The sequence below is a fragment of the Carassius auratus genome, chromosome 18, assembly GCF_003368295.1.
Source record: "Carassius auratus strain Wakin chromosome 18, ASM336829v1, whole genome shotgun sequence".
Lineage (NCBI taxonomy): Eukaryota > Metazoa > Chordata > Actinopteri > Cypriniformes > Cyprinidae > Carassius > Carassius auratus.
The window spans coordinates 22,152,623-22,179,325 of record NC_039260.1 but is presented as its reverse complement, the minus strand read 5'-3'; the positions used below and the strand labels follow the sequence as shown (position 1 = coordinate 22,179,325).

The 26,703-nt window shown below is 37.4% G+C and overlaps 1 protein-coding gene across 2 annotated transcripts; it reads right to left on the bottom strand.

The window, feature by feature from the left end:
* LOC113118692 (trehalase-like) lies at nucleotides 1-21,437 on the bottom strand. 2 transcript variants are annotated; one of them, XM_026288062.1, is made up of 16 exons: nucleotides 21,105-21,437; nucleotides 8,751-8,908; nucleotides 8,202-8,302; nucleotides 7,957-8,104; nucleotides 7,637-7,724; nucleotides 7,454-7,554; nucleotides 5,999-6,091; nucleotides 5,593-5,709; nucleotides 5,358-5,480; nucleotides 5,191-5,240; nucleotides 4,168-4,368; nucleotides 2,788-3,005; nucleotides 2,227-2,338; nucleotides 1,438-1,550; nucleotides 944-997; nucleotides 1-512 (listed from the first exon to the last, which is right to left on the bottom strand). In XM_026288062.1, the coding sequence occupies exons 2-16, from the start codon at nucleotides 8,828-8,830 to the stop codon at nucleotides 369-371; spliced, it is 1,743 nt and encodes a 580-aa protein (XP_026143847.1). In that variant the 5' UTR covers nucleotides 8,831-8,908; nucleotides 21,105-21,437; the 3' UTR covers nucleotides 1-368. The 2 variants fall into 2 exon arrangements, with proteins under 2 accessions (XP_026143847.1, XP_026143848.1); XM_026288063.1 differs by lacking the exon at nucleotides 8,751-8,908.
* Nucleotides 21,438-26,703: the final 5,266 nt, after the last annotated feature.

Here is a 26,703-nt window from a genome sequence, read left to right as displayed (position 1 = left end):
TTCATTTATTACAGCGTTTTTATTTTCCACTTTTGTCAACTCTTCATTGTCAGCTCAGGTCCATTTAATTATACTTAACAGATGAGTGTAACATTGTGTTACTAAATAATGAAATAAAAATTTACGAAGATCAATAAATGCTTTTGAATATTTTTATAGCATTAGTTCATGTCAACAAACTGAACCTTATTGTAAAGTGTTAGAATGCTATTCTCTGCTAAACTTTTTTGGGTTCCCTCTTAGTTCCAAGAAAAAAAGCAAGCGAGTCAGACAGAAAGTCATCGACTGAATCATTTCAGCTTCAGCTGTTGAATGCAGATGTGGAGTTCTCTAATGTTTCCGCTGCTTCAGCCTCCAGACTTCACGGATCAGGAACAGAACAGAGATTTTAAGATGGGATAGATGAGTGCGATCAGAATGCTGCCACTCAGGACACTCCCTCCAGAGCTCAGCCTATCACCATACTGGTTAAGCAGCTGCAGAGCAACCCCATTGGTCCACCCGAATCCCAACTATGAGAAAGAAACAAGATGGAGGGTTTGGGTTATCATTCACGGTTGCATAATCCCCACAAGATGAGCCATTCGACATCGTTTAATTTGGTTTGGGTTCGGCAATAGCAGTACTAAAGCTTGCAATACTAATGTCAATCAATGTCTGATATAAAGACTTTTCATGATACATCTTTTTACATTTTCTCTATGAACTTGGAAATTGATGATCTGAGCTTCTATTAATTTGCCGTTCATACTCTAGACACTCTATTGGTCCTCAGGGTCCAGGAGAAAATGAGATTCTACATTTCAAGAACGGTTCTGCTGGACTGAAGAATGCTAATTTACCCCTAATTCCTCCAGAGATTAAAATGTCTCCGAAGCGCTGTGCCCAGCTCCGAAGCAGATTTATGAATTTGAATATGTAAATATGAACAGACCATTAATACCTGAACTTCATACTCGCCACCTCCTCCGGGCTTTCCATCACCGTTGACATCGTACTGTAACAAGGACACGGGGTGAAGAGAATTGCAGGGAAAAAGAGAGATAAAGAGAGAGAGAGAGAGAGAGAGACAGTGAGGAAGTTACAGTTAGTGAACACTAAGTCATAACTTATTCATAAGCATTATTTTATTTTAAAACTTACATTACATTAAGAGAGATAATGCAATGCGACATTTTTTTAAATAATGCATTTAAATAACTGACAAATAACATTTTATTATTTTAAATTACTGAACCTGAACATAGAAACACGGAGCAGTGGGCAGCCATTTAATGCTCGGTGCCCGGGGAGCAGATGGTGGTCAAACTCTCTAACCACTAGGCCACAACTTCCCCAGGGCTGTATCCAACAGGGGTATCCAAAATCGCACACTATTCCTTACATTACTTCACTGATATAGTGACACAGTCCAGAGTGGATTTTAGTGGACTTTACCTTCTCAAACATGGCCTCATATTTGATGTACGCCCTCCAGTTGGTCTGAATCCACTGTTGGGCCAATCTGAAGGCGAGCTCTTTAGCGTGGGCTGAATCGAGCCTGGAGAGACCTGCAGAGACGTGATGGATTGGGTGAGAAGTGGGTGGGTGATTTAAATGGAAAATTCACCAACTACTGAGCATCATTAATCACATCTTAATAGTCACTTCCCAAACTCACAGACAAAATGTGACAGCAGGTAAATTGAATTTTGAAGGGAATAAAGTGATTTAGTTCACACATTGAACAGACCGAAGATTCTTCAAGCACACTGCTTCAAGTCAACTGAAGTGGCTGATCTGCAGAATGTGTGTTTGATGCTCATGTATTATGGCTAGCCTGAGCCTTCGGTGAGCAGTAAACTGCTGTCAGCAGCTGGACGAGAACCAAACTGTTATTGTCTAAAAGGTTTCTTTTTTTCAGGTATGTTCTCTCCTAAACATTTGGTTCCTAGTGAAACATAGCCAAATTTGACAAAAAATGGCAATAAAGTAGCATGACGTGCCCTCATTCTCAAAAACTATGAAAAAAACGTAAATGTAAAATATTGAGAAAACTGTGCAAAATAAGTAAATAATATATATTTATGTATAATACAAATATATTATCAGCTCTAAATTGCTTCATGCACCTATACTCATATTTAACAAACATTAACATCGTGACCTTCTGCTATTCATTGTGAATAGCACTATACAGATCTATGATTTCAAAGATGACTGCCGCAAGATTAAATGACTGCATACCCTCTATAATCATGTGTTGAAGCGGAGGCCAGGCGTTGGGCATGTCCCACTGCTGCTCACTTTTACTAAGAGAGGTGGGAACCCCGTTAGGATAGTCCAGACCTCCACTACCCTACACAGAGAAAGAGAGAGAGAGAGAGAAAACATGACCAGAAAGAGAAAGGGTTTGTGAAAAGCAGAAATACTGTGCAAAGAGTGCCATCTGCTGTTGAGCATGGAGCCTGCTTCAGGGAAATGCAATCTCCCACTGTTTGAGATCTCTTTTTTTCCTGTGAAACCTAAAAATACCTTTCTCTGGTATTTAAGACAAATTAATAAGGAGAAAAAAAATTGGAAGCGAACTGTAGTGTTACTCAAGAGGGAATATATGTGATACAAAGAAACAATTTACTGTGAGTGTGGATGGAAAGTCTTATTAAAGCAGCATTATGTCAAAGGTGAGGCATCTGGAGCATGTCTGCAGGAAGGAAGCACTGCACATGTTGTATATGTCGCCTGCTTATATGACCCACTATAAAAGGTCAGTAATTAACACAAGGGTTTGTACAGTGGCAGGCTCACCGTCAGGTACTGCACAGCCTGGTTGGCCATTTCCGGGTTAGAGTAACATTGTGCCCAGAGAGGTGCCAGGTTAGATGGGTAGAAAGACAGGTGCCGGGTCTCTTTCACCAGGCTGAAATCAAACCAGGCTCCTCTTTCTGCATCCCACAGTAAACTTTCAACCCCTTTAATTCTAGCAGAAAGTGCCTTCTCGTATTCCACTGCCTTCTCTTCATTACCTATAGGAAAAGATAGTCAGAGTGCTTTTAATAAAACACACAAAGCATGCTCTTCATTCTCTGCTGCCTAATTTTCATAGCTAAGGGAACTAAATCATTTCTACCACATATACACTATTACGGTTCAAATGTTTGGGGATCAGTACATTTTTATACTCTTATCTAGCACTTTTAAACACATTTACTGAACATTGTTACACAATAGTTACATTTCAAATAAATGCTGTTTTTTGAATGTTCTATTCATCAAATAAAATAAATAAACTGGATTAAGACATTTTGAACATGTACATTATTTATATATATATATATATAGAGAGAGAGAGAGAGAGAGAGAGAGAGAGAGTATTGTTAAAAATATCTCTAATAAATAAATCTAATTTCAGCACCCAGAGATCAGTCCTCATTTAAGCAGTAGCCTAATGAAGTTATTAAATTTAATGACATCAGCTGATTAGGTGGATACATTAACTTAAAGTAATAGCCAACTATTTGGAAGATCAAACAAAGTATAATTTCCTATGTGTGAAATCTTCTGCTTTGAAATACTGAAATATCTCTAATTTACTGAAGTGACATTACTGCTGACCTGAAAATTAATAATGACAAAAATAAATTATGACCAAAACATTTGTCATACATGATGACAAACTACAAAGGATGTTTCACAAAAAAAAAAAAAAAAAAAAAAAAAATTCGGAGCGACAAAGATTGCAGGGGAAAAAAGTGCACCCTTCTGGAAATTCAATTGGTTACTCAGAATTCAAACTCAAAACAAGGCTGATGACTGATATAGTGCACCATAATGGATATGGATATATATATATATATATATATATATATATATATATATTTTTTTTTTTTTTTTTTTTTATGATTTTATGATTTTATGACAAAGTTTGATAAGTTTGCTAGTTCAAGTTCCAGATTAAAATTTTTGACAAAGTTTAAACCCATCCTTTATGATACAGTAATAATACAGTAAAGATATAAGTAAAGTTGGGACAAGAAATGATGGGGAGAGCATGTGAAATAAGGTAATTAGTTTGAATCGCGAACTAGCATTGTCAACTGTAAATGTATACCAATTTCTAGTCATTTACTAAACTTTTTTTTTCAGTATTGTGTTTAGATCCAAAGAAGTGTGTTTTTACTCTTTTACCCAGAATCCTGTGGAAGGAGGCCAGCAGACGCTCATTGCGGCACATGATGGCATTGAGGTCAGCGGGCAGGATGGAGCTTGTCTTTGTGTCTCTCAGGGTGCCGCTGTTTCTGCCTGTGCTGTCTATATACCAGCGAGAAGAGAAATCCCAGCCTGACTCTGCACCAGATGCCAGTTCTGTCCAAAGTTTCTTCTGAGCCTCTGTAATACATAGTCATATTCAAGCACAAAGGCACAAAATAAATAACTTTTAATATAATTCCTTTAATTTTCTGATGCTTACATGTACCACAAGAAGATTGTTAAAGGAACCGTTCAGCCAAAATGAAAAATTGTTCAGCTTCACAATGTATCCACCTTCAGGCCACCCATGATATAGATGAGTTTGTTACTTCATTGGAACAGACTTGGAGAAATTTGGCATTACATTACTTATTTGCAGTGAATGGGTGCCATCAGATTGAAAGCGTAAACACCTGAATTCAAACACCACTTTTTACCATAATACCAGTTCTTCGTCCAGTGAAAAAAAATCCATCCCCTGTGAACCTCCCACATCAAAATCTACCCATATAAATATTTTTTTAGATCTGTTTTGACTTGTAAATGGTGCTTGATCCCAATGTATTCCTCTCCTGATTCAGACAAGACAACTTTTTCACTGGAGAAAACAAAAATAATGGATAGAGGACTTGAGCCCATGGTATGAATTTTCGCTTCACATGACATTAATCGATGGACATGTGGATTACTTCTAGATTATTGTGATGTTTTCATCAGCTGTTTGACTCTCATTCTGACGGCACCCATTCACTGCAGAGGATCCATTAGCGAGAAAGTAATGGTAATGCTACATTTTGCCAAATCTGGTATGATGAAGAAACAAACTCATCTACATTTTGAACGATCTGAGGTGAACACATTTTCAGAAAAATGTTCATATTTGGGTGAACTATACCTTTAATAGGTAAAAGTAGTCAAAATATTCGCATTTTGGCCTTGATAGAGCCCCTAGATTCCTACCTGCTGACAGGCCCTCAGCCAGCTCTACATCATCACTGTACGACTCAGGTCTGCAAATGGTCACAGATTGAAATATTGGAATGCACATTTTTCACATTTCATTTTGCTTTTGGTGGTGGTGACCCATACATGTTCTTAAACTGCATGGTGTTAATGAGTTGTCTCACCTCGGCATGTCCACCGGTACATTATATCGATTCAGGATGTGAGTCAGTCCACTCATCGCCACAGAAAGAGAGCGATTCTGCATCCAAAAGCTGTACTCTGTTTCCAGTGCTGGCAAAACCTGCCTAAACACACACACAGAGCTCATGCGGTGCAGAGGTGTTGTTCAGAGCGGCTCAGTGCAACACCTCAATATTCAACAAACCTGCAGGAGGGCAGTTTAGTCGGGAAGGTTACCTGAGGAAGTCTTTGTCTCCGGTGACCTCATAGAAACTTTCCACCATTAGCGGAAGGAAGGGAGGCTGACTACGCCGCTCGTAATAAACCCGACCACCGTTTGGGACAAGGCCATATCTGAATGGAAGTAAAGGAAAGCAGTAAGTGAGTGTTTTACAGCTTAAGTCCTTTTGAATTATTAAAATAACAATAATATTGAAAAAAAAGCTTGTGCATTTCTAAGTTAATTATTATGAAGTGAAGCAATCATACTTAGTTCATCATTATTAGAAAAACAGAGTTTATGTGAAGGTGAATAAATAATGAATTTCATTTAATCATTTAAGGAGTCAAATATCTGTTATTTAGCGGTATTGTTTTAAACCAATGAAACTGATCATGTGAAAAGCAAGAGAAATAAGTGCACCTTTCCACCAGGTACACAAAGTTTAGGATCATTCCTCGAGCCGTCTCAGTCATCTCTGACAAAAGGAGACCATTTAATATCCAATATGAGTCCCTAAAGAACAAAAACACCTTGATTATTACAGTTTCTAAAGAAAATATGAGTGGGTTTTGACGGTGCAGAACTAATCATTATGATGCTATTGCTACTATGTGTTTATTAAAGTCACCATGCAATCAGATTTGACAATATTGAACATATTTATCCGTGCATGATGTGTGCCCCAGCAAGAAGGCTGGCTGTGGACATACACTGACACCTAGTGGTGCGGATGCAGAATTACACACATTTATAAACTACCAATGCCAATGTAGAAACTCACTGTATGCCACTAACAGCCATGATTAAGATACATTTCATGAGTGAAAGTGTCCAATAACAGTGTGGTCCCCAAGAAAAATTGAACAACTGAGAGTGCATTAGCGCTCATCCACTTTTTCAGTAATGCTGGTTCATTTTTACAATAGTGATTTTAAAACATGTCTTTGTATTACAGGCTTGAAAAAGCATTTCAAAGGATGAGACAAAGAGTCTGGTGATGTCTATGGGACACAGACTCAATGCTCTGATTGCACACTAGAGTTCTGCAACTAAATAATATTTTGTTTAAATCTTTTCCATCTGCCTTAAGTTCAACTGTCCCAATACTTATGCTCACATCAAATAGTGGGATGAACTCTAAAAGTGCTGTCCTTTTTATTTGGTAAAACATGTATGTGTCGAAAGATCTAATAATAAAATGTGACATTCTGTAGTTTGGTCTCATATTCATCTTTTAATCATATTTGCAAATGTCTTTACTCCACAGCAAAGCAGAATGTTTTTGTTCCAATACTTCTGTAGGGCACTGTATATATAGCTGTCTATAAGCCACTCTTGCAGTGTGTTTAGGTCATTGTATTTCATGTGTCTCAACTGAAGAGAGGATTGAGTTTGGCCACACTGCCATAAAGCCCAGATCAGTGAAGTGTTGCAGTGATGTTTGTCCTTCTGTAAGTTTCCAAGTCATACTCGAAGTGTAGCGACATCTACAAGCAATGTGTGCTCCTGAGCTAAATTTAAACTCAGATAAAGATAAGGTAACGATTGCTTATGCAATGGAATCATTTACATTTTTTTATTTTTAATAAATTTGCAAAGATGTTAAAAACCTGTTTTTTGCTTTACCATTATGGTTTACGGAGTGTAGATTGATGTGGGAATAAAAGTAATTTAGAGCAGGTTAACTTAAGGCAGGAACATAAAATGTGACAAAAAAAAAATGAAGTGGTCGGTCTCTCTTTATTTCTCTCTTAGCTGCAATGATGCAAACAGATGACTTCAACCAAAGCATTTACCATTGACTCACAACAAGTCTGTCTTTAAAGGTCTACGGTTAGGTTTTTCTCCATGTGTGTGATAAAGGGAGAGACTAACCAGTAATAGAGTTCCCTAAAGCGGCCACCAGGCACGACAACTGGGTGAGGGGTGTAAACCTGTGAGTACAGCTCTGGGTGGTCTCTGACATCATCACGGATCTGCACAGCCATGTATATAGCAAGAAGATAAATATTAGTTAGTGGTACACAGTCCCATACATTAGTGGAAACCAACATTTACCTTTCGACCAAGGGACTTCCACAAACTGTGCAGTTCTTCAGCCCAACTGCGATATTTTGAGTCAGAAACCCTGGACAAGAATTTCGGTCTATCGAAGAGGGAACAAAGATGGTTGTGTTTTATTAACATTCAAATTTAAAAGAATAGTTCATCCAGAAATTTAAATTAACACACACTCAGGTCATACAGTTCCAGTATGGCTTTTCTGGAACACTCGTGTTCCACTATCAAAGTAAAGGAATTCCGGTTTAGAACAACATGACGTTGTTTCACATTTGGGGCGAACCATTTCAAGACAGTTCCACTCAAAATGTTCTTACTTTGAATGCCAGTCTGGGGGAGTCCACTGCTCAAACTCCTTACCCGGCTCTTCAAAGTATGTCTGCAGAAACTTCTGTAGCTCTGAGGACGGGACATCCTTATTTGGGAACTCTGAGCTCAGTTTGGCAAAAGCCTCCACAACGACTTCTACGGGTAAGCAGGAAAATAGCAGAGAGTACTGAAAAATCCCAGGCCTAGAGCTTTTCAGATGCGCATCAGGACAAATCAAACATGCTTGACTCACCGGGAGCTCTAGTCAACTTCATATCTACAAAATACTTGTCATCATCAAACAGTTTGGCCATCTGGACCTGTCGCAGGACTTCTCCAGTGCAGTAGATCTGACTGGTGGCAACAACACATGTCAGGCATCTGATGCTCAGAATAACAGGCAGTTTGTGGGTCTGCCCGCTTCTCGTCTGGCACTCACAGGTACAGCTCGTAAAACCAAGATCAATAACTTTCTTTCTACTGCTCTTCTTTGATTAAGGTTCAAAGTTCAGCTTCCCTGCATTCACACCTCCACCTGCTTTGTCATTGACTCGGAGTTCAGTCATATTAAGAATACTATATGGTGGCTGTTGAAGTAAACCAGTGAGGACCATGTTCAAAGCTGATTATTTATAAAGAAATTCACAAATCATTTTACATAACCTAAGTGACAAAAAGGCAGATTTGCACATGCGTTTATCTCAAAGTAATAATCTCAATATCAAATATGGCCACCTCAAAGGATAATTCAAAAAAGCTGCTCAGATTTCAGTAAAGAAGCCTCGTGCCTGTGGGAACTAACCTGTCACAAGGTGCCAGGAGCGTGTCCCCAGATGAGAAGAAATGAATGAACGAAAAGATCACCAGAATTTGCCAACGCATCTTGGTGAGCTAAATTATTGGAAGTCAGAAGAAATGACCAGACAGTGCACTGCTTCCTGGGTTTTTAAACTCTGAACCCTGTTTATCAACGATAAGGCAAAGGGTGAGTTTAAAAATCATACCACAGCCATTAACTTAATCGGTTTCAGCATAGGATAAGACTAGGCTGGCTTAGCTGTCAGATATCAGCACATGGACTATTATTAGTCACGGCATGAAGTTGTTACATAAGTAGCAGTTACTGGAAAATGCCAATTAAAAATACTGACATCTAGCGAAGCAATGTGGGATTGGAAACTGAGATTTGGCAAGTACACCCATAGACATCATATAAGTAGACGCCCTATTGGCCGCTGGGCGACGAGATTTGCGGCCGCCATCTTGAACCGGTCGTACTCCTAGTTTCGTTGCGTAGCAGCAGTTAAGATGCCAGAGCACTGTGCAGCATTTTCCTGTTCTAATCGGCGGACCATCGCAAGTACGGCTCGGGATTACTTTTCACAAGTAAGATTTAACATTACTATTATTACTACTATTGTTATTTGTGTTTGCGCACGTGATTTCAGGAAGTAATGTATATTAACTCTCTGATGGTCTTCGTTTCCTGTCCACACTCGTGTTTTTTGACAATAACATTTAATTTTGTAACAAGATAATAGTTTTTTTTTTACAAATGTAATTTTACTCGGTTTGTTAATGTTTTAACTCAACATTTTGTGCAGTTTTTGGAGGATTTATGATATCTTCTAAATTTCTATAAATAAATATTTATTTAAATAGGCTTTTTACAAAAAAACAGCATTTTATGTAAAATTCACTTTATAAAAGACACAGATTTCTAACTTTCATTCATGGGGATAACATGGATAATTTAAAATGATTTAATGTAACATTTATACCCATTTTTTAGAAAATGCAGTTTTAAAATAAAAATAAAAATCACTTTCACCACTAGATGGCTATAGAGCTCCACTATGTGCTATTTGCTATTTGACTACCTGAAAGATATCTTTTCACAAGTTGGATTCAGTTGGATTCATATCTAAATATTATAAAATCACAATTATAACAAAAATAAAATATTTTTTGTCAAATTTTAGTATTTTTTTACTGAAAAAATCCCAGTTTTTCAATGATGTTACATTACAATGCATTGCAGGCAGTAAGCATGGTAAACTGCATGACTTCTGCAGACGGGGTTGGAGCAGGTTTGTGTGTGTGTGTGTGTGTGTGTGCATGCTAAATTGTTTTGTCTCATCCTGTCATCTCTCTCTCACTCCCTCTTTGGTGGTTTTGCATTTTGCATGATTTTTTAAAAATAATTATAAGAGAGCAGTTGTTTTATAACCTCACAAGTGTGTGTGTGTGTGTGTGTGTACACATTGTCGGTGTCAGTGTCACCACTTTATATTTGTGTTGGTTCTGCATTTTGGATGATTTTATTTGACAAGTAATAAGAGAACAGTTTTTATAGTTTAAAAAAATGTATTCCTCTATATACAGATATCATTCCAATTTAAAAAAAAATTTTTGTAGATCTAGAAAGTGTTGAGAGCCGTAGAAGGTTTCATACCATTTGGACAAAGGGAACATTTTTTTTAATTTGAGCAAGTCATTTTGGGTCAAAAAGACCCCGAAGACCATCTGAGGGTTAAGGTTGCTTTGTTCATATTTTTTTTCTGTTCTGTAAAGTATATTTAAGTACTGTGTAAAGTAAATATGTATTATTTTTATAAGGTGCTGAGAGCTGCAGAGAGGGTGATCCGCCAAGCTTCAGCAATACAAGCTCCTCAGGTGTCAACAGTGCGGGAAGAGATTGGGACAGAGGATGTGTTCCTTCCTGGGGAGCACATTGAGGAGACCCAGTCTGGCATTGACAACCTTCAGTCTGATATGTTGTCATTGGTTGTGTCTGTGTTTCTAAAGATTAGGCTCCACCATGTTGCCAAACTCTCCTCTCTTTAACTACAGAAAGGGAGCAAGAGAAAGAATCTCCGCAAAACAGTCCTCTTTCAGGGGTTTTAGTGTGTGTGTGAGAGTGTATGAGAGAGAGAGAAAAGAGTGTGTGTGTGTGTGTGTGAGAGAGAGAGAGAGAGAGAGAGAGAGGGAGGGAGAAGAGTGTGTGTGTGAGAGATAGAGAGAGAGAGAGGGAGGGAGAAGAGTGTGTGTGAGGGAGAGCGAGGGAGGGAGGGAGAAGTGTGTGTGTGAGATGGAGAGAGAGGGAGGGAGAAGTGTGTGTGTGTGTGAGAGAGAGAGAGAGAGAGAGAGAGAGAGAACCAGAGAGAGTGTAGGCCTATATGTCACAAATTATAATACATTGTTTCTTCAACTAATTAAAATATCTTATTTTACTGCAACTATCTGTTTCTGCTTCTTTTCCCACCTCACATATTTAGATTTTGGGCGTCTGGTCACTTATATATTATATCAGAATATAATATGTCACTGTATGCCTATTATGAATATTAAAATATTCTGAATCATGTGTCCTGTATCATAGCTGCATGAATGACCTTTGCAGCAAAAAAACCCGCGTCAAAATCAGTTAGGTATTCAGTGAGATATGATTAATTTAATGCGCTAACAGCTCATTGCACCTGGCAAATAAGTTACACTGAGTGGAGCCGGCGACCGGTCCAAGATGGCGGCTCCACGGCTCGTTCGTGCCAATAGGCAGTAGCGTTCGATGGGGCGTCTACCTATATATGTCTATGAGTACACCCGTCTGGAGCCTGCAGATCAAGGCGGGGCTGCACACCTGCTCTGATTGGTTCGATCATCTTTCATAGACACACGTGATAGGACATGTGTGCGTAATTGGTGTAGGACGGAATATGTTGTTTAAAAAGCTAAAACTCTGTACAGTTTTGCAAAGCTTTCATTATAATGCACAGTTGTTTATTGTTAACTTGACTCACTATATCTGATTTATTGTATCAGGAGGTGTTAGCTGCGACAAGTTTAATCTTCTGGATCAATCGAATTATATATATTATAATATATTATTATATAATTATATTATATAATATAATATATATATATATATATATATATATATATATATTAATAAAGCATTCTATTAACAGACAAGTGGATATGAGCCCAGAACACAACGCGTTTAATTACACGTAATTAAATGCAATGCGTTCTTATTCTGGACTCATCTGCTTATCTGTGAATGGAATGCTTCATTATTGATGTGTTACTGAGTTTGGTCTTTTAAAAACACCGTTTTAATGCATTACGCCACGTTAAGCGTAGAATGTCCCGAATCATTCCAGCTGATTGAAAATAATCAGGGTGAATAATGGTCACAAAATGGCTATCAGAGAAGATACCAATTTAATATGTTTATATATTTAATATAATAAACAGATGATACTAGGGGTGCTCCGAACAGGATCGGCCGATCGTTATGCGCATCTCGTCAGTAAAGTCGGTTCTCTAATCAACGGTTAATCAAGTATAGGTCTCTGCAGGAAAGTAATGGGAGTTACGAGATCAAGGTGTTTTTACACCATGATACCTGATTAGTTGATGTAATAGTGACGTTAGGTTTAGGGGTGGGGTTGGGTAAGGGGGATACTTGGGATAATTTAGATTGCATGATTCAAAAACACCCACCAGTTTCAAAACACCCATATGGTGATAAACGCCCACTTTTGCTCTGCAGAGACCTAAGTCTCCGGTTAATTCCATCAGGTGCGTGATTTCACATAGAGCAGCTGTTACTACACAGAGCCGTTGTTAATAGAGAAGATGCGCAAATCCACTTCATTTTCGGCGTTTTTTGGCGCATCTTCTCAGTTAACAACGGCTCTGTGTAGTAACAGCTGCTCTATGTGAAATCACGCACCTGATGGAATTAACCGCTGATTAGAGAACCGGCTTTACTGACGAGATGTGCATTAACGATCGGCCGATCGTGATCGGAGCACCCCTAGATGATACTTTATAAAGTTTATCTCTATACTTGACTGCAGTAGCTGTGAGACAACTGCACTAAAATAAGAGCATGCAGTCATCATTAATATAGCAACAGATTATGTCCTTTCAGAATCATCACCGGCCGGTAAGTTTCTCGATTGATTCACTTTAAAAATGAGGAGCAAGATATTTTCCTGAAATAAATGTGTCATTACTATTATGATTGTCTTGTCATGCTATATAAATAAATAAATAAATACAATGCTGACGCATCCTTTTCATTTCCTTTCTCTTACTATGATGATATGAAATAATAAAAATTTCAAATTATTTAATTCATAATTCATTCTTCTATCACAAGACCTGATCCTCCCACTGTGAATAATCAACACAATTAATTTACTAAATGTAGTGGGTTGTTCGTCTGTTATCCTAAAGATCAGCTTAATTGAGCAAATATAATTTCAGGGACAAGGCGAGTTACAAGAATTAAAAGCTTTTTTTTTTCTTGCATTGTAATGAAGGCTTTGTAAAACTGCACATCGTTTTAGCTTTTTAACCAACATACTCCATCCTACACCAACTACGCACACATTTGCTATCATGACATGTGTCTATGAAAGATGATCGAACCAATCATATTGCAGCTATGGAGTTAGAAATGTGTCTTTATTACATGCGAGAAAATAAAAGATCTGAGAGAAAAAAAAAAGTTTGAGAGAAAAAGTTATCACACTGATAGCAAAAAAACATTTCATGAGAGGAAAAAGAATATTTGAGAGAAAAAGTTTTCATGCCAATAGCAAAAAATTATAATATTTGAGACTAAAAAAGTTTTGAGAGAAAGTATTTTCTCATAGAACATAAAAAAATATACATTTGAAATTTTTAAAATTATTTCAGAGAAAAAAAATCTCTCAAAATACTTTGAAAAAAACTCTCAAATATATATTTTTTGCTATCAGTGTGAAAATATTTTCTCAAAAAAAAAAAAAAGTGTTTCTCTCGAAACGCTTTTCTTTGCTCTTGATGCAATTTCTTGCTCTCGTGTCAGGATTTTGCTTTCACTGTGAGAATTGTGTCATGGGCGGGGCCACGTTCCTATTGGCCAGTCGGGTGAGCATCGTCTTGTCTTGGGAGTCGAACTGAATCATTACACCATTGTTCGGTTCACCTGCATAGATGCCGCCTCTGCCTTATGGCTAGTTAAGTTCAAGTATCCCAGAGTGCAGTCTGGACGATGGGGCGGGGCGACACGTTGGGGCGGAGCGACACGTGTCGCCCCGCCCACCTCAGCGGTTATTGGTTTATGATTAAGATGAGCTTATTGGTGTACAGATGAGTGACGATTTTACAGCTTATTGGTATAGAGAATTATGACGCTATTAGCAGGATTGGAATGCGGAAGTAGACACGAAGATGAATAAACTTTTAATATAAATTAAAAAGTGAATATACATGTTGTGTTTTTGCATTTATTGTTGCATTTCCACAACATACCGTATAAATACAAAGAGTTTTGGATTACAACGAACAGAATAAAAATAAATGGTCTACTCCCTCAATGGCTGTAGTGTAGACGCTACCTCGGCATTACTCGCTGGTTTGAAAATGACACGGCAATATTATGCGAAGTATGGTTATGTAGATAGTCATGGAGTACCTTGATTTATATATTCAAATAATATATACATACATATATATGTGTGTGTGTGTGTGTGTGTATATATATATATATATATATATATATATATATATGTATATGTGTGTGTGTGTGTGTGTGTGTGTGTGTCGTGGGTGTAACAAATTGTCACCAGTCTCTGAACGTCACCAATAATATTCTGAACATTCCCTTGGCCCCTACGAAAATTTACTATGGTTCTGCTACAGTAACTATAGTAAAACTATGGTGTTTTTATAATTACAGCTCACAGTAATTAATGTGCCAACAAATATTTTTACTACAATAAATCCATGGTTACTTTTTGCAAGGAAGGAACTATAAAGGTTCTCAAGAACTTGCCCAAAAACACTTGTTACTTTCTGTTATTTGTTTTCTGAACTGCACTACTGAAAACCTCATTAATCCTCACAATCCTGTCACAACTAAACTAAGAATCCATTATGAGCAATGCATAGCAAATCATGTTATCATCAAATATGAGAAACCTTAAAGAATGATAGACTGATGTAAATGACTGAAACCTGTTGTCATGCACGTGTTTTCCATAGCTTTTTATTAAAACATTATACAGTGCAAAGTTTAACTTTAAATTACATCAATTAATAATCAAAACCAGTTGATCTCAGCCCATTCTCTATTTCCCTTCAATTAACTTAACACACAAATGTGTTTCATGCAAAAAAAAACAGTCCTTGGAACAAAATCTTGTGTAAACAAAAGCCCAGAAGATCACCATGCCGGTCTCTTCCCTGTACCCTGGTGGGTTAAACTTGAAAAGGGCTCTGCACTGCAAGCGTTCCCTGATGCTGTACATCCGTCTGAACTCGTTCCGGTCAGGAGACAGGAGGACAATTCTTCCAGTTGGCCACAACTTATAGTGTAAAGACAAAATACAGGAAAGATAATAATAATAATACAAAAAAAGTTTAACAGCCTTCTACTACAAAATTCAATTGGAGAATGAGCATTAAACGGGGAAATCTTACTCTCTAGCCAGGCAAACTGTGCCGCTTTCCGAAAAACTTCGGAGCACAACCCTAAACCATCTGCAAACCAGAGAAAGTGTCAAATATGCAGAGTCACCCGCCGACAAAATAACTTCCCTGAGGATTTCCAGTGGAAGCTGTTGAATCAAAAACATACATAGGTTTATTTATATATGTATATAAAAGTTATTAAACATTATATAAACACTGAATACAGACAACCTTGCTTTAAACAAACTCTCATTAAAAACTCTATAGATTGTTGTCACAACTGCATACTCATTCTTTTACAATACCACTAATAAAATGTTAATATATACAGTACTGTGCAGAAGTATTAGTGTTAGTATTTTCACATTGAAAAAAAACTGTTTTAAGCCAATTATTTATATCTTTTGCTGTTGTGTGTCAGTAGGATATATTAGTTTACATTTCCACACATTCATTTTGCCATTAATTGTAATAATCCAGTGAGATATTTGTATATATTTGTAAGCATGATCCACATGAAGATCTTTTACATTGAATATAAATATTTCTATCTTATATGGTGAACAAAATCCACATTAGATCGCAAACAGAAGTTATTAAAAAAACTTGCTGCTGTCTGAAAATGAATTAAGCTGAAATGTTTTTAAATGTCTTTGATGCTGATGTTAACTGATAGTTATATATTAAATAATCCACAGTATTGACCAATATAGTACTTGTACATAATACCAATTTCACATCTGAACAACTATGTAGCTGTAATAACTAAAATACCTCTGCATGTACACACATATGTAATTATTAGTTCTTAATGAATGTAATAACCTGCTTTGCTGGACTCTGCCTGAAGACATGGTGAATGGTGAAGTTCCTCCCCTCAGTGGTTGAGCTCTAAAAGAACAAATGTCAAGAGGTAGGTATATTGCTAGATATAGTACAGAGTAATGTTTCATGTAGCAACATTCAAACAGCTACATACATTTGCGGAGTAAAGCTGTCCAGGAGAACAGAACACCACCACCTCCTGATCATGTCATCCTGAAAAATAATAATAATAATAATAATAATAATATACACACAAAAATCATGCATGTCTGTTCAAATAACTTGACAAATGTGATGCCATACCTCTGTAAAATCGAACATATGAACTAAAGCCATGTACAGAGTGTACTGTTACAATCCACAAAGAACAATAAAATGAGCAATTTATAACAATTATTAACAATAATTATTCAAATTGAACGTACCATGGATAAATAAATGATCGAACATCGCATTTCATATTATAAGATATTTACACAACCACTTTTACTCACCTCAAGCAATCAACGGAATAGCGTTATTACTCTGCTGCTGTAGTTGCCACCGTTCTGTTTGTTTCAACGCAAACTGCCCCCTGCTGGCTCGGAGGAAAATGTCAAAGGCGGGGAAAACAAGTATGGGCGGGGCGACACGTGTCGCTCCGCCTCGAAGTGTCGCCCCGCCCCATCGTCCAGACTGCACTCTGGGGTTACTCGTTAAGTTGAGCACGGACACTCCAATGTTTGGGTAAGATGATGACACACAGCTGGCTGAGCAAGTTCAGTATCACTGAAGATTAAACATTAAAAAATAGCACTCATATTCATGAATGAATGTGTATTATATTATTTGCTTGCTAATCGCTAGTAAAGCTAACCAGCCATCATGCTAGGTAAACTTGCAAACTCACCTGGTTTATACTATGTTTAAATCAAATGCCAAATTAATGTTTTGATTTAGATAGTTTCACGCCTTATTTAGTGAGTAGTGAGCTAGTTTCTACCTTTGCACTTGCTAGCCTCAAAGCTCCTGAAGAGTAACTGCTTGTTCATACAACCTCCCGTACAACTTTCAACTAACGTTAGTATGCATGGAAGGTGGCAACCCTACAACTAGCTAACGTTAGACAGTGATTGATATACCGTTTGAAAGTGTCCCACCTAGTTTTGTTTAAAATAGTCTTTGTATGGTTGTTGCACTACATGTTTAGCTACACTGCATGTATAGCTCGCAAACTCAGCTACACGGGGCTTATTCTAATATTTTTTATCATCTAGCCGAGGTCTAGAGCTGACAAGGTAAATTGCAGGTCTAGGACTAACTCTTACATTAGCAACCCACAAATATGTTTGTGCCTGTACTGTCATGGTAATTATTTTTTCTTTTAAATCCCAGCATGGAAAACCAACCACAGGTAAGCCATTGAAAATTATTTTTAGTTAAGTACATTGGAGCAAGATAGTTATTTTAAATATGTTTGTACATCTTAACTAAAATCCCTTTCCAGTTAAATTCAGCTGAGACACAGGAGAGGGCACGGCAGCTACTCGCCCTGATTTCGTCAGTAATTCCTCCACAAGAACAGCGACAGGGCAGCCAGTGTGAAATGGCCAATTCCTCCAGGCCCACAGGAAGTCAGATTGAGCGCAGCTCCGTCCAGTATGAAATGGCCAGGTAGACGTCTGACAGACACAGACCTACCATCAGACATTTTGTTGGTTCTAGAACCAATTAGTTAATTTGACACCATAGATTTAGAACACTAATTGTTATTATAAGAACACTAAATCTATGGGTTTTAATTAACTTATTAGTTATAGTACCATTGAGAAACCAGTCCAGATGACATAATCTGGACTGGTTTTGGCGTGGGAAAATATAAAATGTTCTAGGCAATGGTTACACTGACGACGATTATACAAAGCCTACACAAATAATTTAAACATTCAGTCCAGATAGCCTTATGCCAAAATTATACTAACCACCCTCAGGAGTGGCTGCCTAATATGCCTTTCCCCTGTGTGCTACTGCCATATGCAGTATCTGGCCAGACTGGGAATTTAACCCTTATCTCCAGTGGAAAGTTGCATCAGAAGCCTGATGATTATTTTGCTACACCACCTCAGACCCCAAACCCTTGTATTGTTTAATTTGGGAGGCAAAGCTAGAATAGTCTGGCTACACAAGACTTTTAACTCTTTCGCCGCCATTGACGAGTAATCTCGTCAATTATGAGTAAATATTTACCTGATAAAGACGCTTTTCTGACGAGTTTAAATGGTAAGCTGTAATAAATTTTAAGTGGATAAAAGTAACCGCTTTTATCCACTAGATGGCGCTCTAAAATCAAACAATACAAGGGTTGTTTTGTTTCCCAGTCTGGCCATATACTGCATATGGCAGTAGCACACAGGGGAAAGGCATATTAGGCAGCCACTCCTGAGGGTGGTTAGTATAATTTTGGCATAAGGCTATCTGGACTGAATGTTTAAATTATTTGTGTAGGCTTTGTATAATCGTCGTCAGCGTAACCATTGCCTAGAACATTTTATATTTTCCCACGCCAAAACCAGTCCAGATTATGTCATCTGGACTGGTTTCTCAATGGTACTATAACTAATAAGTTAATTAAAACCCATAGATTTAGTGTTCTTATAATAACAATTAGTGTTCTAAATCTATGGTGTCAAATTAACTAATTGGTTCTAGAACCAACAAAATGTCTGATGGTAGGTCTGTGTCTGTCAGACGTCTACCTGGCCATTTCATACTGGACGGAGCTGCGCTCAATCTGACTTCCTGTGGGCCTGGAGGAATTGGCCATTTCACACTGGCTGCCCTGTCGCTGTTCTTGTGGAGGAATTACTGACGAAATCAGGGCGAGTAGCTGCCGTGCCCTCTCCTGTGTCTCAGCTGAATTTAACTGGAAAGGGATTTTAGTTAAGATGTACAAACATATTTAAAATAACTATCTTGCTCCAATGTACTTAACTAAAAATAATTTTCAATGGCTTACCTGTGGTTGGTTTTCCATGCTGGGATTTAAAAGAAAAAATAATTACCATGACAGTACAGGCACAAACATATTTGTGGGTTGCTAATGTAAGAGTTAGTCCTAGACCTGCAATTTACCTTGTCAGCTCTAGACCTCGGCTAGATGATAAAAAATATTAGAATAAGCCCCGTGTAGCTGAGTTTGCGAGCTATACATGCAGTGTAGCTAAACATGTAGTGCAACAACCATACAAAGACTATTTTAAACAAAACTAGGTGGGACACTTTCAAACGGTATATCAATCACTGTCTAACGTTAGCTAGTTGTAGGGTTGCCACCTTCCATGCATACTAACGTTAGTTGAAAGTTGTACGGGAGGTTGTATGAACAAGCAGTTACTCTTCAGGAGCTTTGAGGCTAGCAAGTGCAAAGGTAGAAACTAGCTCACTACTCACTAAATAAGGCGTGAAACTATCTAAATCAAAACATTAATTTGGCATTTGATTTAAACATAGTATAAACCAGGTGAGTTTGCAAGTTTACCTAGCATGATGGCTGGTTAGCTTTACTAGCGATTAGCAAGCAAATAATATAATACACATTCATTCATGAATATGAGTGCTATTTTTTAATGTTTAATCTTCAGTGATACTGAACTTGCTCAGCCAGCTGTGTGTCATCATCTTACCCAAACATTGGACTGTCCGTGCTCAACTTAACTAGCCATAAGGCAGAGGCGGCATCTGTGCAGGTGAACCGAACATTGTACATTGTTCGCCGAACATTCGGGCGAACAATGGTGTAATGATTCAGTTCGACTCCCAAGACAAGAGGATGCTCACCCGACTGGCCAATAGGAACGTGGCCCCGCCCATGACACAATTCTCACAGTGAAAGCAAAATCCTGACACGAGAGCAAGAAATTGCATCAAGAGCAAAGAAAAGCGTTTCGAGAGAAACACTTTTTTTTTTTTTTAGAGAAAATATTTTCACACTGATAGCAAAAAATATATATTTGATTTTTTTTTCAAAGTATTTTGAGAGAGATTTTTTTTCTCAGAAATAATTTTAAAAATTTCAAATGTATATTTTTTTATGTTCTATGAGAAAATACTTTCTCTCAAAACTTTTTTTAGTCTCAAATATTATTATTTTTTGCTATTGGCATGAAAACTTTTTCTCTCAAATATTCTTTTTCCTCTCATGAAATGCTTTTTTGCTATCAGTGTGATAACTTTTTCTCTCAAACTTTTTTTTTTTCTCTCAGATCTTTTATTTTCTCGCATGTAATAAAGACACATTTCTAACTCCATAGCAGCCCCGCCTCGATCTGAGGCTGCTTCTCAGATAAATGCGGTGTTCCAAATGCCATACTATCAACTACTCTTACCATTTCTGCATTATCCAGTATTTATGTTGTGCATAGTGTGCAAATTTTCTGTATGCATCAAATAACCGATAATAATACATTCAATAATACATCTCAATAATACAGTTTTATTAGGTATTTAGCAGTATAGGTGTAGGGAGGTTTTTGTCCCAATAAAGTTGCATTTAATAATAATTTTAAGTAAGATCATACATAAAACACACAAAATGTTATTGCATACTGTTTTGTAATGTACTACGGTACTGAAATATAAATATCTACCACCTAACTACTATTTACACAATTATTAGTTCTGCTCAGTATATGTAAAGTCCATTAAATGAGTTCAACTGGGCAATATAGCATCCTTAACTAGTACGAATCCTTAATTAGCAAGCCTTTGTAAAAAGAATGGTTAGTACATTTATTTGTGAGGTAACAATCAATAGCAGGCACTATACACTGTGTACTGGGCAGTAAGCAAGTGTGCCATTTCGAACACAGCCTTAGAGACTAACCGCGTGTTCACACCGCTGCGTAGAGACAAGCGTCAAAGTGGCCGGAAGGCATTCATTTTCAAAGTGAACCTGCGGCGAGCAGCGGCGCGACTTGAACGTTGAGAGCGTCGAGGAGAGTTGAAATCACGGCAACTTTATGATAATGAGCTATGACGCGGCTTCCAAAATGCTTTTTGGCGCCCTTGAAGGGCACTTCGGGAAGGAGACTCCATTTATAGGGACGTTCCAAACGAAAGTGACAACTGAATCCCTTCACGAATGGCCCTTCCAGAAGTCCTTAAGTGAAGGGAACATGCGATGGTCACTTCACGGAAGTGAAATCCGTTTGTGATCATGTGATCTGCAGTTAGGAGATCTTGCTATGATTTAAAGCAAAGTTGAGGTTGATTTCGAGTTCACATTTAAAATAGACAAATGTAATAAAACTATTCCATTTACTTTGTAAGACAATATTTTCCGTCTGCGATAGAATTATGATACAAGATGGCAGTACAAGAAAGTTTATTTGGAAAAAGTTTAAAAGTAAATACGACACATTTAGACTATATTTGAATTAAAATAATTAAATAAATAAATAAAGCAACAACTGGTGGAGTGCTGAATGCTGTACGCACGCGCAGAGTTGTTAAAGGGATAGTTCACCCAAAAATAAATATTATTCAATTCAATTCAAGTTTATTTGTATAGTGCTTTTTACAATACAAATCTTTACAAAGCAAATTTACAGAAAATTATGTTTCTACAATATTTAGTAATAGCTTATAAGTGATTACTGTCAGTTTGTGCAGGTATGACAGGATTTTTAGAAAAATGTATACAAGACGTAGTCAGCCAGACAATGAACATTATTAATATCAATAATTTATAATTATTAAATGATGCAGTAACACTTATAGCAATATTTATTAGTTCTGTTTGTTGATTCAGGGTTAGCATCATCTGAGGTCCTCTGAGGGTCAGCATCATCTCTTCTCAGGTGTTCTGGATCCAGACTGGAGCTTGTGGGATGTAAATCCCGTGGCAAAACGTAGAAACAATTAGAGACATCATTAGCATAGCTGCTGATCCAACAAAGTAAAATTAATTAGTTTAACCCAAGCTTAAGAATAAAAATGCGCATTTGATCAGATGCAACTACACTCACAATTTAACATTATTCAAATGCTTGGCGAAAGCGATGCGTTTTTAATCTAGATTTAAACAGAGAGAGTGTGTCTGAACCACAAACATTATCAGGAAGGCTATTCCACAGTTTGGGAGCTAAATGTGAAATAGCTCTACCTCCTGTAGTGGACTTTGCTATCATAGGAACTACCAAAAGTCCAGCATTTTGTGACCTTAGGGAGCGTGATGGATTGTACCATGGTAGAAGGCTAGTTAGGTACGCAAGAGCTAAACCATTTAGGGCCTTATAGGTAAGTAATGATCATTTGTAACTGATACGGAACTTAAAGAGCCAGTAAGATGAAAATTCTAAGCTTCCTATCACTGTTTATAAGTCCTGTACATTAGGTTTAAATCCATCCAAGGTTAAAAAAAACATTGTCATTTTGTCAAAATATCATTTTAAAATTACCTCAATTTTTAGAGATCCCCAAACGGTTCGCGCGAAGCTGTTCAAAAGAATCAGTTTCCTTAAACCCCACCTTTCGGTAGACTATGCGTTAGCATCTGTTTGGGGTGAATTATGTCTTATTCCTCTCACCGCGAAGCAAACAGTAAAATAAAAAACTTGAACAGTCTCGCTGCTTTTTCTTCTGTGTGGGCGTATTCAAGCCGCGCGCTTCAGTTTGAATTTGAATAGCGTGTTCAGCGGGGCGTGGTCACATTAGATATAATGAAGGGAGACGTGAAAAACGGACATCACGTTGTTTTCATATGGATTACTTTATCACAGAATATTTTCGGCAGCACTTGTTTAGTTTTAAAGAAGACATGTCAAGCTTTCTATAGATATCTCTCTCATTTCTCTTCGTTGAGAATTCACGGAGTTACACTTCATTTTAATGGTGTTTGTACATGACGATCAGCACAAACAAAGGCTGCAGACAGCACACATACTGATAAGACGCTCGGGAGAAAACAAACACATAACTTCATAATCATACTTCGCATTGTGATTCGGAGATGCTCGTTGTTCTAAATAAAGTTGGTAATGAACCCTCTTTTATGGCCAAACGCTTTGAAAATCCCGCTGTACTCACTGAGATTAGAAAAGCAGTCATCAGTGAAATGCCATTGATTCTTCTGATCTTCATTCTTTGGCAGTGAAAATAAAACAAACTTGCCTTTACAATTAAAAACATACTGTCTCCTCGACATGATGCTCGACATTAAGCTGTTAACTACTTTGATGTTTTTCTTACCTTTCTGGACATGGACAGTAGACCGTACACACAGTTTCAATGGAGGGACTGAGAGCTCTCGGACTAAATCTAAAAAAATCTTAATCTGTGTTCCAAAGATAAACCGAGGTCTCACGGGTTTGGAACAACATGAGGGTGAGTTATTAATTACATCATTTTGATTTTTGGGTGAACTATCCCTTTAAAAGGTATCACTCGTTCACTCATTCGCTTTGCCAAGAGAGTTCCAAACGCTTATACGAGACAGTAATGCCCTACACCCTTCAGAAGAACACACTATGCCCTTCGAAGGGAGTAGGGCATAGGGATGCTCCCTTCAATTTGGAATTCGCCCAACGAATCGAAACTTAGAAGTCCACCGCTTGAGAGAATTCCATAAATGTGGTGGATTTCCCATTAATCTACGACGTGTCCCTGTTTGCGTAGAAGGACATACAAATGATTTGTGGACCAAGGCATCTGAGATTGTTGGTGTTCATGGTGACCTGCTGATGCGCATTGATGCTATAGGAATAATAACCTAATAACATTATAATAGTCCCAGTTCACTTTTAAACATTTAAATACATTTTCCTGATTATACTTTCATTAAGTAAATGTTTATACCCAATTATACTTAAGTCATATTTTCAATGCAGCACTTTTACATTTAGTCATAAATGTTACATTTAGTAAACAAAGAAAATAGAAAAAGAATAGAGCTTTTACTTGTATCAGTATTTTTTACAGTGTGGAATTAGTGCTTTATACATTAGGTAAACAAGCTTGTTGATCTTGTTCACTTAAAGAGAAGCATTGATCTACGTCAGAGCATCCACGAATCTTTCTACAGCGTTGTTGGCAGCGCGACCAGAGTGATTTGATGCCCTCAACGGCGGCGATGTGAACGCACAGTAATAAAGTGGTCTTTTAAGTGCAACACGATGTGGGTTTTGTTTACATGAGCACCGCAGTAAAAAGACTCCTTACATACATATGGAACTTCAGTGAGCTTTATTTTCAAACAAAAACCATCAGATGTTAACCATTGCATTTTTCACACATCTCAAATATTTAAAATTGTAGCATCACTGAGACAAATGCCAATTGAAAAAGAACAAAAAATTTTTTTGGATTTCTTAAATTTGGTTGGTCATTTTAATCTGCAGTAGCCAAAAGTTGGAAAATAAAAATAAAGTCACAAATTTAAGGGCAAAGTTTACAGATCATATTTTCCTTACCCTGAACTCCCAAATTGTTTATTAGAATCTTTGAAACCAATTCTTTCCATTTCCCTCCCTCCCTCCCACCAACCCAGACTGATGTACTCATGTGCTCCCAACACTGAACAGGTGGATAGTGTTAAAAGTCATAAAGATACATCAGGGCAGCCAAAAAATAAATAAAAAAAAACTTCCCACCCACCCAGATACAAAAAAAAAAAAAAAAAAAAAAAAAAAAAAAAAAAAAAAAAAAAAAACCTTGAAGAATGAGTGGACTTAATAGGTGACAATTTAGTATGAAAATTATTCTTAAACAGGCTAGATCTTCTCCACCTCATTCTTACAAATAAAATGAAAATAAAACCTAAAATTAAATCAAAACCCCAACCACCCACGTCAAGGACCACCACACATCCAATTACATGCCGCTTCACAGCATCTCAGGAACGAATGGTGATTTTCACTGCAAGTGGTCACTGAAAAACATTGGGCTGCTGCCAAAGAGCCCAGTAACTCATATACTCCTCTCTATAGGCAGATGTTTAAATTCGCCCAAAAGAAACCAAATGGGATTAGACTGCTGATGTACACACCAAGGGGTATGTGCTATAGAGAAGAGAATACAAGCTTGGATTCAAGCAATGTCACTGGGAAAAGGTTGCATTTTCTAGAGTATGGGATAAATAACTTTTGCTCAGAATTTGGTAACAATAAACCTTAATTGTATTAGGGGAAATCTAACAGCAACACGCCCCAGTAGACAAAGCCAATCCATTAAAAAAAAAAAAAAAAAACTCACCTGTATTTTATTATTTGTTTAAATGGGGACGTTGGTGATGTTAAATTTCCAACGTAAAATTAAGTAAATTCTATAAATCAAAACACACACACACAAAAAAAAAAAAGGTATCCCTCCCATCCGCCCACCCCATAACGTTGCATAAAATGCGTAACTTTTTCAAAAAGCAGCAGAAGGGCTAAAGTGTCTCAAGCAAGCCCCTATTAATCCCCACCAAAAAAAAAAAAGGCCTATTAGTGTTTTTTGGGGGGGGGGGTTAAATGTTCTGCTGCAAAAGAAAAAATAATTTGGTTATCAGCACCCATTAAATCCCCAGAACCCATGTTAAATACCCCTGTCCCTACCACAATGCTTCCTCAAAATAAGAAACTAAAATCTCCCTTTCAGTCTGTATACCTCTTCCCTAACCGAGGAAGTGCTCCCAAATCATGTGCAGCCCGTTTTATTGCCCAACCCTTGAACTAAAGTTCAAACTTAAGTGCAGCCCACAATGCAAAGGTTTAGATTCTTCTGTTAAATCTGTGCAGCATCTCAAGAACATGGTCTTGTTACAAAAAACAAAAAACAACAAAAAAAAGCCCGCTGACGCACAATGCACTGCATGTCTCTGCTGCTACATTATGTCAGTCCATCATTTAGAAGTCTTGGCATCCAGTTGTTTTTTTGTCCATTTTTCCTTTTTCCAATGTGAATATCCAAGCATTTTTGACCCCCCCCCCCCCACCGGTCTGTTTAAAGTCATGTCCTAGTGCCAGTGGCAAAAACACACAGACCCATGTAACAGCTACACATCTCGCTTATCAATTCAACATTTTTGCACACTGCAAATTTGAGCTGCACTGCAGCGAGTTGCACTATTACATGATGATAATATTAAATTATCTCTATGTTTAGAGTCACCCAGGCTAAGGGACTCTGCTGAGTGCTTCATAAGTCAGTCTAACAAACAAAAGGCTGGAAAGGAAATAAGCCTCATGTTTTCACAACCTTTAAGTGAGGCCATTTATTTGAGCAACCCATGTCAGGAACTTGTCAACACTGGGTAACGGATGAGAGTTAATCATTTAGAGTGAAGCGCAAGCCTAAATAACTACCACCTGCTGAAACGCTTAGAAACTTACTCAAAACTTTGAAAGTATTTTTTTGGATTAAAAAAAAAAAAAAAAAAAAAAAAAAAAAAAAAAGTCAAATTTTTATATAACAAAACAAGGGTGCTGCACTGCCTGAAAAGA

What these genes read in the sequence shown, in the direction of transcription:
- LOC113118692 (XM_026288062.1), bottom strand. Translation starts at nt 8,830, where the DNA reads ATGCGTTGGCAAATTCTGGTGATCTTTTCGTTCATTCATTTCTTCTCA. An exon ending in TTTAGGGAACTCTATTACTG is followed by an intron (nt 6,092 to 7,453) that starts GTTAGTCTCTCC and finishes TTTGTTCTTTAG; the next exon opens with GGACTCATATTGGATATTAA. An exon ending in TTTGTGTACCTGGTGGAAAG is followed by an intron (nt 5,710 to 5,998) that starts GTGCACTTATTT and finishes ACTTCCATTCAG; the next exon opens with ATATGGCCTTGTCCCAAACG.